Source organism: Myodes glareolus, chromosome 2 (assembly GCF_982192425.1).
Source record: "Myodes glareolus chromosome 2, mMyoGla1.1, whole genome shotgun sequence".
Lineage (NCBI taxonomy): Eukaryota > Metazoa > Chordata > Mammalia > Rodentia > Cricetidae > Myodes > Myodes glareolus.
Window position 1 is genome coordinate 63,049,713 of NC_142027.1, and position 18,186 is coordinate 63,067,898.

Consider the following 18,186-nt stretch of genomic DNA (forward strand, 5'->3'; position numbering starts at 1 on the left):
ACTTTGGAAGACATATATCTCTGCAGAACTGTTGGATATAAATTCCTTCTCTTCCTATGAATGGTAAATGGCAACATCAATCTGGTAAAAGGTCTTAAGAACCGAGCAGTAACATTCATTTTGAAGAAATGTGAAGAACTCCTATAGAAGAAATATAAAATTAAGTTAGATAAAGATTTTAAAACTCCCTGTGAATCTGATTTCTTTCTTTCTCAGACAGACACATGAGATGTATTAGTACACATGACCAGTGGACATGGACTCAGGTCAGGGGGAGGCCCTTGGAAAGCTGGGTCTGGCATTCCTCCAGGGGATCATAGTAGTGAATATTCTGACCCCACCGCCATCACAGACGAGCCACTTGTCAGCTACCATGGCTTTCAATTCATCTATATTAAACTTGAAGCACTACTTCTCTAAGATGTGATCTTCCGGCTGTCAGGAAACCTGAAGTTGGCTCAACACAGGGCCTTACACATTCTTCATTCTGCAGTTTAGTGTGGATGGACACGATGACGTGGCCAATAGAAACACTGTGCCCCGGGATCCCCCCACAAAACCCCCAAATACTTGTCTAGTAGAGCCTAGGTTGGAGATAGCATTGAGATGAGACATGATTATCTACTTGAAAACTGTCTCCAAGGTCCCTTTGGGCAACCTGTACATTCAACAGGCTGCATACACTACCAAGGAGAATGTTGTTTGCAACCATTGCACACCAGACCCCCACGAGGAAAGGAAGCTGGTCGGCTTAATTGGCTGCAGAAGGGAACTGATTTCTGAAGCACAAAGGGAAACTTTTGAACAACTTAGATGTTACACATGCACCACTAATTTAATTCTCTCATTTATTACATCCCGACTGCAGTTCCCACTCCCTCTTCTCCTCCTAGCCCCTCCCTAGTAATTTAACTTCCATGCACCAAGCTTGTGATCACTTACTGGTCAATTTTTAAATTCTTTATTTTTGTGAGGCAAGGGTTTTTGTGTTGACCAGGCTGATTTTAAACTCATCAGCAGGAATGCTCTGCCCCAGCCTCGGAAATAACTGGCACTATAGTATGTATCACCACACCCTGCTTCACTTTCTTATAGATTAATTTCAACATTTTAAAAAGATTTGATTTTATTTATTATGTATACAGGGTTCTGTCTGTGTGTATGCCTGCAGGCCAGAAGAGGGCACCAGATCTCATTACAGATGGTTGTGAGCTACCAGGTGGGTGCTGGGAATTGAACTCAAGGCTCTCTGGAAGAACATCCAGTAAGTACTCCTAACCGCTGAGCCATCTCTCCCGTCCCTAATTTCAATATAAACAAAAGGTTAACTCAAACATTCTTTTAGATTTGCTATAGAAACAGGCCTAGAGGATCAATATAACTAGAGAGGAAAGTTGTATGCCAATTATAGAGCTGAGAACAAGATGCTATAGTCTCCTTCGGATACATATCCAATCTCAAGATCCTTCATGAAAGCAATGAGGAAGACAAAAAAGGCAGCAAAGTTATATAAGGTGGCAGCTAAAAGACACCAAAGAGCTGTCACACAGATGCCTTTGTGCTTCCAAAACAAAAATATGCTTAAAATTTGTTAACTAGTGCAAAATATGAGGGGAAAAGAAAATTCCTGAAAAATTCCAACCTTTGGTTTTCTATAATGACCCTGCACACACCCGGATGTTCTCATGTTCTCTGGCCTTACAGATGCCTGGATGCACTCCTCCCACCCCAAAATATCACAATATTTTAATCTTTTAAATTAAAATATTTTTGTGTTCGGTTTAGATCCAAGCTTATGAATATGGCCTAAACAGGTTTTCATAATATCCCCCTTTGTCTTTTCAGCTGCACATAGCTTTATCATTACACACTTTAGATCAATCAGTCCTCTTCGTTTCCTTTCTGGTTATTCTCTGTGTTCTGGCACCTGGTGCCTACGATAATCCTTGCAACACTCGAATTGTTTTCCCCACTAGAAGCTGAAGGCTATATTCCATTAGGAATAAAAAATGTGTTACAGAGAAACCCTGCCTCGAAAACTTCTTTGCAGTCTCCTTAATGCAGACTGGCCTCAAACTCCAGACAGATCTCCTGCCTCAGCCTCCTCAGTCCTGAGATTATAGTTAAAGACCTGTCCCACCACACTCATTATAAAAAGCTAATTTAATTTTTTAAATTTTATTTTGAAAGAGTGTGTGCGTGTGTCCTGGCCAGGGTTTGACACAGTTGTGAGCTGTACGAATTGGGTGCTAAAAACCATGTTCGAAACCTCTGCTAGAGCACTACGTCTTAAGCGCTGAGCCGTCTCTCCTGCCCCCAACAACTTACATTTTAATGCCAATAAAAGAATGATTTTGGTAAACACGGCCTTCAGTCAGCGAGCGTACTACTTACGATTTCTAAACCACCGCTTCCTCTGGACTGTAGTTCTCAGCACACACGCTCCACAGCCGGCATCCCGAACAGCCACCGGGTCTACGCAGCACCAGAACACCGGCGGAGGGGAGCCCGCGTGGACCAGGAGTGCGGCCGAACGCCGGGACCCGCTAACTGCGGCCCCGGAGAGCTGAGCCGAAGACCACCTCTCCGCCTGCACCGCACATGCCGTAGAGGAGCCGAGGGGTTCCGGCCGCAGCCGCCGGAAGTCCCGCACCGCCAGAAGTCCCGCCCCTTCCTCCCGGCGCTGCCTCTGACGTCTAGCCCTACCGGCAGTTTCTCAGTTTAAAGTCGGTTCGCGTTCTCGTTGACTGGCTGCCTGTGAGTCCTTGTGAAAATGAGTAGGCCCGGGGCTCCACCGGCGCTCCGCCACCGTTTTTATTGATTTGTTGTTAGAACTAGAAACCTCTTCACCGGCTCTCAGCTTGGTTACTCTATTTATATGTATGTACTGGCAAAACGACCTGAACGCAAATCTTATGGTTCTACTTTAAAGTTTAATTCTAGCCAGGCATAGTGATGCATGCCATTAAGCTCAGCGTTTGGGAGGCAGGGGAATCTCTTTAGCTTGAGGCCAGCCTGAAGTACAAAGCTAGTACTGCCAGCCCTACACAGGGCTGTCCCAATACCACCCCCACAAACCGAAACAAACAAAAAGATTGTTTAATAACGTTTGAGATATGAAGGAGGTTCCCACACAGCAGGGGTTCCCTCTCACACCCCGGATTGGATACAAACCACACCCAACACCTATTTTCTCCAAGAGATCCTTTATTAAGCAGGAAGGCAAAGTGGCTGCTTTCTGACTCAGGCAGAAAAACAGCAGCAAATGACCTGCTGGTGTGGTCTTTAAGAAAGGGTAGGTATGTGTTAGAGTGGGCTGGGGAATGCAGTGGTATATTTTTATTGGGCAAGTTAATTAGGTGAATTAAAGGGGGCTTTTGATTGCTGGACTTTAACAATTTGATAGCTGGACCCCGGTAGTCAGTCTCAGGAGGAGGAAGTGGTCAATAAGGCAATAGAACTTGATGGCTAGCTTTAAGAACGTAATCTCGCGGATTTTTAGCATAGCAGAGGGGATGGGAGAAAAGGGCAAGGCCACCCAGAGTGTCCATGCTCACCATGCTCAAGCAAGCCAGAGTTCCTTCAATATCAGTCACCACTGGAAGTAAAACATCCATACTCCAGTGCTAGTAGAGAGTCAATATTTTCAGCTTGTCAAATGGTTTCTTCAGTAAATCATGCTAAATTAAGGGTTTCATAATGACATTATCTTTCTGCTCTAAGGTAAAGACTTCAACTCAAAGTAATTGTGAGTGTTGTACAGTAGTGGCAGATCAAATATTTGAAGGGATAATCCAAAGGCCAGGTATGGTGACACACGCCTTTAGCCCCAGCATTCAAGAGATAGAGCAGCAGTCGAGACCTCCTTTGGGTGTCAGACGACTCTTTCACAGGGGTTGCCTAAGACCATGGGAAAACACTGGTATTTGCATTACAATTCATAACTGTAGCAAAATAACAGTTATGAAGTAACAAGAAAAATAATTTTATGGCTGGGGGGGGTCAGCACAACATGAGGAACTGTATTAAAGGGGTCACAACATTAAGAAGGTTGAGAACCAGTGAGGTGGAGGCAGGCTGATCTGTGAGTTTAAGGCTAGACTAGTCTTCATAGTGAGTTCCAGGCCAGTCAAGGCTACACAGTGAGACCATGTTGATGGAGGAGAAGGAAGAGGAGGAATGGGAGGAGCAGGAGGACAGAAAAAGGAGGAGGGAGAAGAGGAAGAGAAGAAGGAAAGAAAAAAGAAGAAATATATGCAAATATGGACAAAACTCAACTCTTCTACAACCTGCTCTAGTAACCTTAAAAAAAAAAAAAACAACTCTTATCTGCAATAAACAGCCCAGACATGTAGTGAGCCGTATTTCTATCACTTGTGACAGTCCAGGAAGTGAAGTAATAATTTCTGTCATAACCAATGCCAAATGGCAGGACAGATTAATATTGATGGTTTCCTGATTTTTAAAAAAATTATTCTTGTGTATATGTGACGCGTATAAATATGAGTGTAAGTATGGACACACACATGGAAATCTAGAGTACAACCTCAGGTGTTCTCCTTATATTCCTCATTGTTTGAAGTAGGGTTTTCTTTTTTTCTTTTCTTTCTTTTTTTTTCCTTGCTCCTGTGTGTACCAAGTTAGACTGCCTGGAAGTCTCTGGAGATTCCCTTGTTTTTACCACCAATCTTCTGAATCTTCTGGTAGGGGTGTTGTGATTACAGATGTGCACACCCAGTCATCTCACCAGCCCTGTGATGTGGGATTCCCCTCTGTATGCTGTGATTGCCATTGTTAATAAAGAAGTTGCTTTCAGCCAATGGCTTAACAGAATATAGCCAGGCTGGAAGTGATATATAGAGAGGGAGTAGGTGGAGTCAGTGAGATGCCATATAGCTGCCCAAGGAGAAAGATGCAAGTTGCCAATCAGAACCTTGCAGGTAGGCCATGAGCCTTGTGGTAAAATATAAAATAATAGAAATGGGTTAATTTAAGATATAAAGAATTAGCCAGAAATATGCTTGAGTTATTGGCCAAACAGTGTTTGAATTAATACAGTCAGTGTGATTATTTTGGGTCTTGTCGGCTGGGAATGAATGAGCAGCCTCGGGTCTGGGCAGCCAGGAACGAACAAGCAGCCTCAGACTACAGCCCAGCTTCACTAATTTTTGTCAGAGAAGGGCAAATATATATCCTGCGTAATCCCTAAGGATGCTCCACTTCTAGTAAGTACATCTAGGGGACATACCAAAAGCCTCTATCCACACTGTAAGGCATTCCTGCTCTTTTGCCTTTGAATTTCTTCCAAAACGCTGATGGTGGTCCACTCCTTGATATAGAAGGCTCAGAATAAATGAGGTTTGGTTTTCTCATTTTGTTGCTCTTAATTTATTTCCACAGCAGGCATTTAATAAATGTCTTAGGGTTACTAGTCATGATGAGACACCATGAGCAAAAGCAAGCTGGGGAGCAAAAGGTCTATTTGGCTTATACTTTCACTTGTAGTCTGTCATTGAAGGAGGTCAAATAAAGCAGGGCTGGTACCTGGAGGCATGTACTGATGCTGCTTACTTGCTCCCTGTGGCTTGTTCAGCCTGCTTGCTTGCTTGCTTGCTTTTTAAAAGATTTATTAATTTATTATGTATACAGTGTATTATGTGTATATCTTGGTAGATAGATAGACAGACAGACAGATAGATATTATGTATACAGGCACCGAATCTCATTATAGATGGTTGTGACCTACCATGTGGTTGCTGGGAATTGAACTCAGGAACTCTGGAAGAGCAGCCAGTGCTCATAACTGATGAGCTATCTCTATAGGCCCATCAGCCTACTTTCTTATAAAACCTAGGACTGCCAATATAGGGATGGCTCCACCCGTAATAGACTGGGTGTACTCCGTATCTACAGTATGAAAATGCCCTATCTACAATGGGCTATTTCAGAGGCATTTTCTTCACTGAGGTCCCTTTCTCCAGTGACTCTAGCTTGTGTCTGCTGTTAACCGAATGGCAGGTTCCAGTAGTGAGAGTGTGTAGGGAGCCCAAATATACTTGCCATCACAGATAAGCACTAGGGAAACAAGGAACATTAAAAACGGGATTGTTTCTTCAATGAGGGAGCTGTATAATCTGTTTTTCCACCCAGAAGTCCAGGAACAGAGGTGGCAATAACCTGGTGATCTGTACTACCTGTATAACCAGACCATTCCAAGCTCCCAGAAGCAGGACAGGCAGTGACCCAGATGACAGCTACACTCTGTGTGACACCAGATCCTCCCCTAGGCCCTTAAGGTAACACATGTAGCCTGTCTCTTGAACACATTTTCATGGAATAAGTGACATGTATTTTGAGAACAGAAGAGCTTGGGTGTAATTATGCCTCCTTGCTCACAGGGGATTGTGTTATACCAGGAAACTTTCTCTGGATTGTATTGTCCTTAAATGTGCCTACAATAAATTGCCCGGGGTCAGACTCTAGAAGTTTGAATCAACTCTGGCTAATGAGTCTTGTTGAACAGTACTTTCTCCTTGCCTCAGGGGGATCATTACCTTCGTGACCTTGACAGTCTCAGAGACCCCACCCCCCAGAGGAATGAAATGAGAATCAGGATCTAACCTTTAATCCCAGCACTCTACAAAAGCTAGTTCCAGGACAGGCTCCAAAGCTACAGAGAAACAAAACAAAACAAAACAAAACAAAAAAATAAAGTAGGCTGACTTATCTCAATTTAATTTAATTTATGCCTATTGGTATTTTGCATGCATGTCCAAAAGGTCAGAAGAGGGTGTTGAGTGTACTGGAAATGGAGTTTCATGTAGTTCCAAGATGACATGTTAGTAGAGATTTGAACCTGGATCCTCTGAAAGAACAGCCAGTGCTCTTAACCACTGAGCCATCTCTGCAGCCCTGCAACTAGATTCTTGAGGGCAGAACTTAAAGGGAAATGATGAGGCTTTTGGATTCTTAAGTGGGTTACTCAAAGACAAAATCAAAACTAACAAATTACTGTGTCAGATATCTTTTACTATTGTGGTGGTATGAAAGAAAATGGCCCCCAGAGGGAGTGACACTATTGGGAATATTGGGAAGTGTGGCTTTGAAGTAGGTGTGGCCTTGTTGGAGGAACTGTGTTACTATGGGGGTGGGCTTTGAGGTCTCATATATGCTCAAGTCATGGCTAGTGTCTCAGACCACTTCCTGTTGCCTGCAGAAGCCGTAGAATTCTCGACTACCTCACCAGCACCATGTCTGCCTGCACACTACCATGTCCCACTGTGATAATGGACTAAACCTCTGAAAATGTAACCCACCCCAACTGAATGTCTTTCCTTTATGAGCTGCTATGTTCATGGTGTCTCTTAATCATAGCAATCGAAACCCTAACTAGACAGCTATAATAAATACCAGAGATAGTTGCTATGCTGTGATTAAAGGTTTGTTTTGGCTCACAGTTTTGATGTTCTAATCCCTAAGTAGGCAGGGATTTATTGCTTTAAGGTTTCTCTGCTAGGGTGTCATATGAATGACAATGGTGGGGGAAATGTAGTGTATGTAAATCTATTCATTTTTGTGTCCACGAATCAATCATATTTACTTTATTTTGGGTGTGTGGATATGTGCAGTTATGCATACATCTGTTTGCAACCTTGGGTGCTGTTCCTCAGGAATACTGCCTCCTTTTCATTTCTGAGACCATAGGATCTCTTACTGAGCCTACAGCTCCCCATACTAGGCTGACTGGTCATTAAACTCCAAGAATCCACTTCCCATTGCTAGGATCACAAGTGTGTGCTGCCACACTTGGCTTTTCTTCACATGGTGCTGGAGGGCAAGCTCACACACTCACGTTTGAAATGCAAGTACTTCACCAACCAAGCCTTCCCCTAGTCCCAAAACAACTTATCTCACGAAGACCACCCATTAGGTCCTTTCTCAGCTTTTCTGCCACCACCCAACAGCACCAAGTTAAGGGAAAAAACTGTAAACCACAGGCTGAACATTCCAAATTCAGATTAATAGCAACTATTGAATGATTAATTTATTAAATGAGTTAATGACAGAGACTCTTAAATTCTTGTTAAAAGTACACTGTATTCGTTACTTTTCTTCTTTAGGCTGTGGCAACATAGGTTTAAAAAATAGCTTAAGAAAGGGTTTGCTTTGGACCCCAGTTCGAGGGTACAGACCATCACGTGGGGAAGACAGGATGACAGGAGAACAAATTGGCTGATCACATGGCCTCAGACACAAAGCAAAGAGATGAGTTCCGGTGCTCAGGTCATTTTCTCCTTCTATTCAGTCTGGGCCCCAGCCTTGAGATGGTTCTACCCACATTCAGGTAATGTTCCTCTTCAGTTAAACCTTTCTGGAAATGTTTTCATAGATGTATTCAGAAGTGTGTTTCCATGGTGATTCTAAATTCACTCGAGTTGGCAGATTAATCATCACAGCAGGTTTGCACAAAAATGTACTTTCTCAGATTTAAAAGTCTTGTTTGTTCAGGTGCTCTGCTGCAAAACATCATTTTCTGAGCTAAAAATAAAAAGGATACAGGATGTGCAAATCAAAGAACCAACAAGTATTGGTTTACTTTTTTGTTGTTTATCCAGAGAACACATAAAGAAAATCAATATTCTCTGGAAACATACAGTATACAGTATCCATTTAGTCTCTTGCAGTTTTAAAAAAAGGTATTTGTGTGTCCAGGTGGTGAAGAGACAATTTTTAGGGGGAAGAATGGAAGTTGGTGGGCTGGAAAACAAAAATAGCACAGATTGATAAAAGATGAGTAGAGGTGGGATGAGTAGGAGGAGCAGGGTAGAAATTATCTTGTAGAACAAGAAGGAGACATTTTTTAGAAGACAGTGTCTGTGTAGTTCAGACTGGCCTAAAGCTTACCTCACACCTGCTTCCATCTTCCATGTAGCTAGGATTATAGTTCCATAGCACCAGGCCTGGTCTAGACAGTTGTCTTTTTTTTTGAGTGTGTGTGTATATGTGTGTTGGTGTATGTGTATGGGGTGTATGCATGTGTGTATGTGTGTGTGTGTGTGTGTGTGTGAAGGCAGGTGCTTGTGTTAGTGCTCACAGAGCCTAGGAGAGAGCATTTGTGTCCTCCCTTGTCACTCTTCCCCACATTTTGCTGACGCAGTCTGTCTGTCCTTGAGCCTGGAGGTCATAAACCTGGAGTTAATGTTTTTCACCTAGGCTGGCAACAAAAATATCCCATAATTCTCTTGTTTCTGAGTCTCCTTCCACAAGAGCTAGGGTCACAGGCGCATATGAGACCATGCCCAGCTTGCTGTGTCAGTGCTGGGATCTGAACTCGGCTCCTGATGTTTTCAGAGCAAGCACTCTTAACTACTGAGCCATCTCTCCAATTGCTTGACAGTTCTTTAGAATTTCTTACAGTACATTTCATGTGGCTAGTATAGCACAAGCCATAATCTTTTGTTTACTTGGAAACTTGTCTATTTACTTGATCAGGCTACTATATTTCTTTTCTTTTCTTTTTTCTTTTTTGGTTTTTCGAGACAGGGTTTCTCTGTGGCTTTGGAGCCTGTCCTAGAACTAGCTCTTGTAAATCAGGCTGGCCTTGAACTCACAGAGATCCACCTGCCTCTGCCTCCCAAGTGCTGGGATTAAAGGCATGCGCCACCACCGCATGGCTCAGGCTACTATATTTCAAACAGCCATTAAAGACTTAAAACATTTTTTAAATCTATTCTACCTTTCCCTTATTACGACATGTAGCACCTCTACTCATTCATGTGTGTTGCAAATGTCTGTCTTTTTGGCATTATTAGCTAGTGAATCTGTAGATTATATCATTTGAAACATCTTTAATCTCATGGTCTATCCCCTTTAGTCACTTTAGTTCAAGTCGTCAGCTCTTGCCTTCATTTATACATTAGTCTCCTCCACTGTCTCTGAATACATTCTCACCTCCTTTCAGAACTTTTAACTTGGAATATTACAACACTACTCAAAATTCTCAGTGGCTATATGTCTATTGACTCTAGCTTCATGTATGGTATGTAAAGATGGTTGGAATTTGTTGTTTATTTTGTTTCTGATTTTGGTTTTGGTTTTGCGAGACAGAGTTTCTCCGTGTAACAGCTCTAGCTGTCTTGGAACTAACTCTGTAGACCAGGCAGTCTCAAACTCAAGAGATCTGCCTGCCTCTGCCTCCCAAGTGCTGGAATTGAAGGTGTGTGCCACCACTGCCTGGCTGGTTTTATCTAACAAGTGAAGGCGATGAAGAAATGGAAAATCAGCTGAGTGTGGTGGCGCATGCCTGTAGCCCAGCACTCAGGAGACAGAAACAGAAGGACTGCTGAAAGTCTTGAGGCCAGCCTGGGCTACAAAAGAAGTTTCAGGCTGTAACAGGCTACACTTGTAAAACTCCTCCAAACCAACCAACCAGCTCACCAGTCAAACACACTGAAAATCAGTTCTTAGACCCTCTAGAAGTGAGACAACCACTGCCCGAAAAACATAGAACAGTGAGGTTAATTCGAAAAAACCACAGCTTAAAACAGACATGATGGTGCAGCCCTGCAGTCCTAGCCCTCAGGAAACTGAAGCAGGATGGTAACCTCAGGAAGATCTTGCCTTACAAAAAATGTACTTACTGTGATGTGGGAGGTTCTTCTGTGTATGTGCCATTTTTATTGGTTGTTGAATAAAGCTGTTTTGGGCATTGATTTAGCAGAGTACAGCCAGGAAGGAAATCCAAACAGAGATATAGAGAGAGAGTAGGCAGAGTCAAAGAGATGCCAGCCAGCCGCTGAGGAAACAAGACATGTAGAAAATGTGGTAATGCCGTGGCCACATGGCAATACATGGACTAATAGAAATGGGTTAATTTAGGATGTAAGAGCAAGCTGGGTGGTGGTGGCACACGCCTTTAATCCTAGCACTGGGAAGGCAGAGGCAGGCGAATCTCTGTGAGTTCGAGGCCAGACTGGTCTATAGAGTGAGTCCAGAACTGGCTCCATAGCTACTGAGAAACCCTGTCTCAAAAAACCAAATAGATAAATAAATAAATAAATAAATAAATAAACTGATGTAAGAACTAGCTAGAAATACACCTGAACCATCAGTCAAACAGTGTTGTAATTAATATAGTTTCTGTATGATTATTGAGATCTGGGTGGCTGGGAAATGAAAGTACTACATACTGAAGTAGAAACTTGGAGCCGCCCCCCCCACCAGAGGAGCCAGTAGCTGGAAAAAATGAAATTAATTTGAACAGCAAGTAGCTAACACCTGGATAGTCAGTGTGAGTAGTCTGAGGCTCCAGAGAGTCAGCCTTCACCTCTGCGCATGGAGCTCACTAGCTTCTCAGTTACTGTCAAAGCTCCCGTCAGGGTGTGGAATAAAGAAAGGATTGTGAAATATCTCCTAAATTTTGTTCTCCGTAGCAAGACCTACCTTCAAAGGGAGCTTAGAGCCTGATCTAGGATTTTATCAGAGCTTGGCATGAGAGAAGGCAGATAGCCAACTCCAGCCTTCTCAAGTTATCCTGTCCATAAGGGTTTGGGACTCACAGGCTCCAGGCATAGGTTCCTTAATGATCCCAATGACCTCCCCCTCCACTTAAAGTAAGTCCATACCAGGGCAGTGGTGGTGCACCCCTTTAATCCCAGCACTTGGGAGGCAGAGGCAGGTGGATCTCTGTGAGTTTGAGGCCAGCCTGGTCTATGAGAGCTAGTTCCAGGACAGGCTCTAAAGCTACAGAGAAACCCTGTCTCAAAATGCTCTCAAAAAATAAATAAATAAAATTAAAAAAAGAAAGGAAAAAAGGAAGGAAGGAAGGAAGGAAGGAAGGAAGGAAGGAAGGAAGGAAGGAAGGAAGAATAAGTCGATACCATAAGCTGTAAATCCTAACCAAGTCTCTCAGGCCCAAGTCACCTGATCTGTTTCTGGCGTTCCCCATCTGCCTCCATGACCTGATGTTAGCTCTCTTTTAGGTGTCATCCCCACCACCCACTGCCTCTCTCTAGCCATTCTTGGCCTCTTTGCTGTCGGCCTGTGAAACAAGGCCCTGTTTAGGATAATTTATCCTCACTGTCCCCAAGGCCATTCTTACCCCAGATTCTCAGAGTTTAATTTTCTTCCAGTTTCTGTCTATTGTTGTTTGAACAGAGGGCTTTTCTCTAAGCATTCTAAAAGACTGGGTGACCATTTGTCTCTCTTTCTTCCTCTCTTTTTCTTTTTTTGGGAATGGGTGAATGGGTGATTTTTTTTTTGAAACAGGGTCTCTCTATATAGCCCTGGTAGTCCTGGAATTCAATGTATAAACCAGGCTGGCCTCAAACTCACAAAGATTGTCTTCCTCTGGCTCCCTGAGTGCTGGGATAAAAGGTGTGCGCCACTACACCCAGCCCCCTTTCTTGTTTTAGCACTAATCACCAGTAGACACAAATGTCCTACTGTATACTTTAGTCTGTTAGAATTTCCAGTGGAGTGGGAATAGGAACTTTGCTGTGTTTGCTGGTGCTATCTCTATTTCTTGGGGTAGTGGCTGGTGCATCATAGGTATTCAAATAGTATTAGAATTTTATAACTTCTTACAAGAGCACAGGGAAGTCTAGAGCAGTTCTAAAGTTCTTCATATACACGAGTCAAAGATGCAAAGAAAGCTTTTGAAAAGGAAGAGACTTGTTGTATAATTAGAGAGTTAAAGCCTAGTATGGTGGCACATGCCTTTAATCTCAGCACTCAGGATGCAGAGGCTGGCAGATCTCTGTGAGTTCCAGGCTAGCCTGATCTACAAAGTGAGTTCTCTGTTACACAGAGAAACCCCATCTTAACAAACAAAAAACAAACAGAAAAGGTTAATACACCTCAAAGATTTATGAACTAAAATTTTTACGTTTACTTATTTGTCTATGTGTGTGAGTGTATGCATACTTGTGCACAGTTGCACACATGTCATGGTGCACATGTAGAGATGAGAAGGCGACTTTTGGGGAATTATTTCTTTCCTTATCATGTGATCTCTTGAAGGTGAACGCAAATAAAATAATTCCACAGTAGCTCAGAACTGAGTATAATAAAGGGGTTCTTTATTTAGGGGGAGCACACGGATCGCAGGCCTCTGTAAGAACCAGAAACAAGAACCAAACCCAGCATCCAGGAGAGGGGGGGGGGGAATGCAAGCACCACACTTTTTTGGTACCCAAGGCCACGCCCAACCTTGTCCAGCCTCTCAAAGGCCATGGGCTGAAGAAGGTTCCCCATCAGTCCCTGGGGTTGGGGTTGGACTCAGGTCGTGAAGATTGACAAGCACCTTTACCAATTATGCCATCTCACCTGCTTAGATTATGCATTATTCTTAGAAGATACTGTACATTGTGACAGATGTTAGAATCAAAATGGAACCACTTTTGTCAGCCCTTAAGTATTAGTTACTACCCGTCTCATTGTTGTGATAAAACACCCTGACAAAACAGTTTAAGGGAAGGAGGGATACATACCGGGTCATGGTTACAGGAGGGTGCAGTACTTTGTGGGGACGGCACGATAGGGTCAACAGCAGGTTGGCTGGCCGATTGCATAGGTAGTCAGGAAGCAGAGGGAGATGAATGCAAAGACTCAGCTGGTTTTCTCCTTTTTAATGAAAAGATATATTTTCATTTATATGCATTTGTGCATGTGTATCTCTCTCTCTCTCTCTCTCTCTCTCTCTCTCTCTCTCTCTCTGTGTGTGTGTGTGTGTGTGTGTGTGTGTGTGTGTGTACACATGCTGAGTCATCTTTCCAGGCCCATTAATTTTTTCTTACGTTTTAGTATATTGATTTGTGTGCATGTGTGTATGTACTTGGGTACATGCACATACCACACTGTGAGTGTAGAGGTCAGAGGACTATTACCTGTAGGAGTTGGTTCTCAAGTTCTACCATCTGCGCCCCAGGATTTGAACTCGGGTCATCAGTCTTAACAACAGGTACCTTTTCCTAGTTAGCCATCTCATAGGGCCCAGCTTCTCCCTTTTATTCAGACCAGGATCCCAGTTCAGGGATGGTACCACACACATTAAGGATGGGTTCTTCCTACATCAGCTAACCTAAGTAAGCTAATTTCTCACAGGCGTGTCCAGACACTTGTCTCTATTATGTGACACTCTTTGACTGGGAAATTTGAAGAAACAAATTCACCCCAGATTAGGGAATTCATGACAGACAAAAATTCAACTTGGTGAACCAGTGAATTTTATTGGTGATATTTAAAGGAATATTGGTGAGAAGAAATATCTCAAAGACAGCTGCACCACCACAGCCCACCTCAGCTCATGAAAACTGAAAACCTGGGCTCACTGGAAGCTGCAGGCAGCTCAGCAGTTTGGAGCGTCTTTTCCAGTCGGTTTTACCAGTCAAAGAGTGTCTCTCGGCGGTCCTTACTGCTTGCATATGCCTGCGAACATATACATGTCACATGCTCGTGCACACATACACAAGATTAAAACAAAACAAAACAGATTAACAACCAAAACCAGGACAGATTGCAACTAGGACCCTGGATGGAAAGATAGCTTATTGCACCACCTAGTGGAAGCATATGTAACATACTCCAAATCGTCTGAGATCCTTCTAGTTTTGATAGCTGCTTGGAAGGGGTGCTTAAGGCGTTCTTTTGGGGGAATGTTTGTTTGACAGAGGATCTCAAGTAGCCGGACTGGCCTCGAACTAGATATGTAGCTGAGGATGACCCCGAGCTCCCCATCTTGCCGCTCTCACTTTCCAAGTGGCGGGCTTACAAACATGTGCCACCATGATTGGTCACGGTTTGGACCTAGTGTTTCTAGGTTCCTGTATTTCACAGGACTAGTATTTCACAGGACTGAAATAGGGCTTAGACAGTTGGCAAAAATCAAGAATGCATAAGTAAAGGAATGAAACTGAATAAAAGTTCAGAATATGCTGCAAGAAAGCAGTGGGCCACATGAATGAAAGTGTTAAAGGGCCTGGATTTAAAAAAACAAACAAACACATTTTTGAGTCAGGCAATGGTGGCCCATGCCTTTAATCCCAGCTCTCAGGAGGCAGGCAGACCTCTGTGAATTTGAAGCTAGCCAGGTCTAGAGTGAGATTCAGTACAGCCAGGGCTACACAGAGAAACCCTGTCTCAGAAAACAAATGAAAAAGGACTGGAGAGATAGCTCAGAGGTTAAGTGCACTGGTTGCTCTTCCAGAGGTCCTGAGTTCAATTCCCAGCAACTACATGGCAGCTCACAAAGATCTATAGTGTGTGGGATCTGGTGCCTTCTTCTGGTGTGCTGGAAATGCAGTATACATATTATATACTTTAAATAAATGAATAAACATTAAAAATTTTAAAAAACAAATTAACAAATAAAACCCATATACACACACATATTACATTGATTGGTTGACTGATTATGGGGGACATATGCATGTCCTCAAGCAAAGCATATATAAGCAGTAAGGACTGCACACACACACACACACACCACAGCACTTGTGTGAAATTCAGAAAAGAGCTTTCAGAAATCAGTTCTCTCTTTGCACTGTTTGGGTTCTGGGGATGTTTGGGATCTCAGGCTATTTAGGTTGGTGGCATCTTCTAGTGAGATTTAAGAGAAGCAGAATTTTGGTTATTAGGGTGTAGTTTGGGTGGATCTCTGTGGTATTATTTTGTTTCACTTTCTTTATTTTGTCTGTATGTGTGTGAGTATGGGCATCCAAAGACTACTGTACCATTTTGCTGTCTCCTGAGCCACTGTCCACTGAGCCATCTTGATGGCCCTGCTGCTCTATTTTGACTGACAGATTAAGTTTTGTAACTATTTCACTAATGCACATTTCTCATAACTTGCATTTGATTTTAATCATGTGCCTTCTTAATTATGCACAAAGTTTAAGGTAGCAAATAGAACAGATTCAACGCAATGCCCATCAAAATTCTAGCAAAATTCTTCAAAGACCTCGAAAGAACAGTACTCAACTTCATATGGAAAAGCAAAGAAGCCCAGGATAGCCAAAACAATTCTGTACAATAAAAGAACTTCTGGAGGCATCACAATCCCTGACTTCAAACTCTACTTCAGAGCTACAGTAATGAAAACAGCCTGGTATTGGCATATGAACAGACAGGAGGACCAATGGAACTGAATACAAGACCCGGATATCAATCCACACATCTTTGATATTTGATAAAGAAGCAAAAACTACCAAATGGAAAAAAGAAAGCATATTTACAAGTGATGCTGGCATAACTGGATATCAACATGTAGAAGAATGAAAATAGACCCATATCTATCTCCATGCACAAAACTCAAGTCCAAATGGATCAAAGACCTCAACATAAAGCCAGCCACACTGAACCTTATAGAAGAGAAAGTGGGAAGTATACTTGAATGCATTGGCACTGGAGACCACTTCCTAAATAGAACCTTAGCAGCACAGACAGTGAGAACAACAATTAATAAATGGGACCTCCTGAAACTGAAAAGCTTCTGTAAAACAAAGGACATGGTCAACAAGACAAAACGACAGCCTACAGGATGGGAAAAGATCTTCACTAACCCCACATCAGACAGAGGTCTGATCTCCAAAATATACAAAGAACTCAAGAAATTGGACACCAAAAGATCACATAATCCAATAAAAAAAATGGACTACAGACCTAAACAGAGAACTCTCAACAGAGGAATCTAAAATGGCTGAAAGATACTTAAGGAAATGTTCAACATCCTTAGTCATTAGAGAAATGCAAATCAAAACAACTCTGAGATTCTATCTTACACCTGTAAGAATGGCCAAGGTCAAAAACACTGATGACAACTTATGCTGGAGAGGTTGTGGGGAAAAGGGAACACTTCTGCATTGCTGGTGGGAATGCAAGCTGGTATAACCCCTTTAGATGTCAGTGTGGGTGATTTCTCAGAAAATTAGGAAACAACCTTCCTCAAGACCCAGTAATACCACTTTTGGGTATATATCCAAAGGATGCTCAATTGTGCCACAAGGACATGTGCTCAACTATGTTCATAGAAGCTTTGTCATAGTCAGAACCTGAAAACAACCTAAACGCCCCTCGACTGAAGAATGGATAAGGAAAATGTGGTACATTTACACAATGGAGTACTACACAGCTTGAATTTTGCAGGAAAATGGATGGAGCTAGAAAACATTATTTGAGTGAGGTAACCAAGACACAGAAAGACAATATCACTTGTACTCACTCATAGGTGGTTTTTTAAACATAAAGCAAAGTAAGCCAGCCTACAAACCACAGTCAGAGAGCTTAGACAACAATGCGGACAATAAGAGACTTACATAGATAAAATCTACATGGGAAGTAGAAAGTAGAAAAAGACAAGATCTCCTGTTTAAATTGGGAGCATCGGGACCTTGGGGGAGGATTAAAGTGGGTAGGGGGGAGGCAGGGAGGGGAGCAGAGAAAAATGTAGAGCTCAATAAATATCAATAAAAAATGTATAAGAAAGATAGCAAATAGGCTGGCCATGGTGGTGCATGCCTTTATCACAGCACCTAGGAGGCAAAAACAAGTTGATCTCTGTGATCTCAAGGTCAGACTCAATTACATAGTGTGTTCCAGGCTAGCCAAGGATACAGAGTGAGACCCTGTCTAAAGGAAATGAAGGGTTCTTCCTGAGACTTCACTAAGAGGCCTTTGTTTGTCGTGTTGTACATCTAGCCAAAACTACTTCAGACCAGATAGTATACTATCTATATCCTATGCTAGTATGTAAAGGCTGTGGAATATATTTAAATAGTCGCTATCAAAATTTGATGCTCATTAATGCGAGGAGAAACTTATTCCTTCGTTCAGAGATCACCCTTAGGTGAGTCTCCTGATAATGCTGAAGATGAGCTTCAACATTGGATCCTTCCCTGTCCAACTTCCAAGTGTTTCCCATACCATAGAGAAAGCGAGTTTGAATTTGAAATCTGAGAAGAAAAATCGAGGAACTGAAGCCAGCGAATCTAAAACAGCAGCAACGTGACCCAAAGATCCTTTTAGAAGAAAGGTCCTATTGAAATAGAAATGGAGATACTTTTGGATAAGATTCAGATTTTTTTTTCTATTTAGTCTCATCCATAGAAGAATTTTAAAAGAGGACTAGGAAATTGGCTGAGATGGAGAGGCACTTGCTGCTACTCTGACAACTCGACATCTGTGCCCCCG

At 42.6% G+C, this 18,186-nt stretch overlaps 1 protein-coding gene and 1 non-coding gene across 2 annotated transcripts in view; both read right to left on the bottom strand.

Moving 5' to 3' along the window:
• Nucleotides 1-2,643, bottom strand: part of Trmt10c (tRNA methyltransferase 10C, mitochondrial RNase P subunit) — a 3,996-nt gene extending 1,353 nt beyond the window's left edge. Inside the window, exons 1-2 of the mRNA XM_048454271.3 lie at nt 2,395-2,643; nt 1-141 (exon numbers count right to left, since the gene is read on the bottom strand). The exon at nt 1-141 is cut by the window's left edge and continues 1,353 nt beyond it. Of these exons, the coding sequence (XP_048310228.3) occupies nt 1-119 (119 nt within the window). The 5' untranslated portion in view covers nt 120-141; nt 2,395-2,643. The remainder of the gene's footprint in view (nt 142-2,394) is intronic.
• LOC125413253 (small nucleolar RNA SNORA70) lies at nt 631-765 on the bottom strand. Its single transcript, XR_007235911.3, has one exon. It is a non-coding gene; the product is annotated as a small nucleolar RNA SNORA70 (small nucleolar RNA).
• Nucleotides 2,644-18,186: the final 15,543 nt, after the last annotated feature.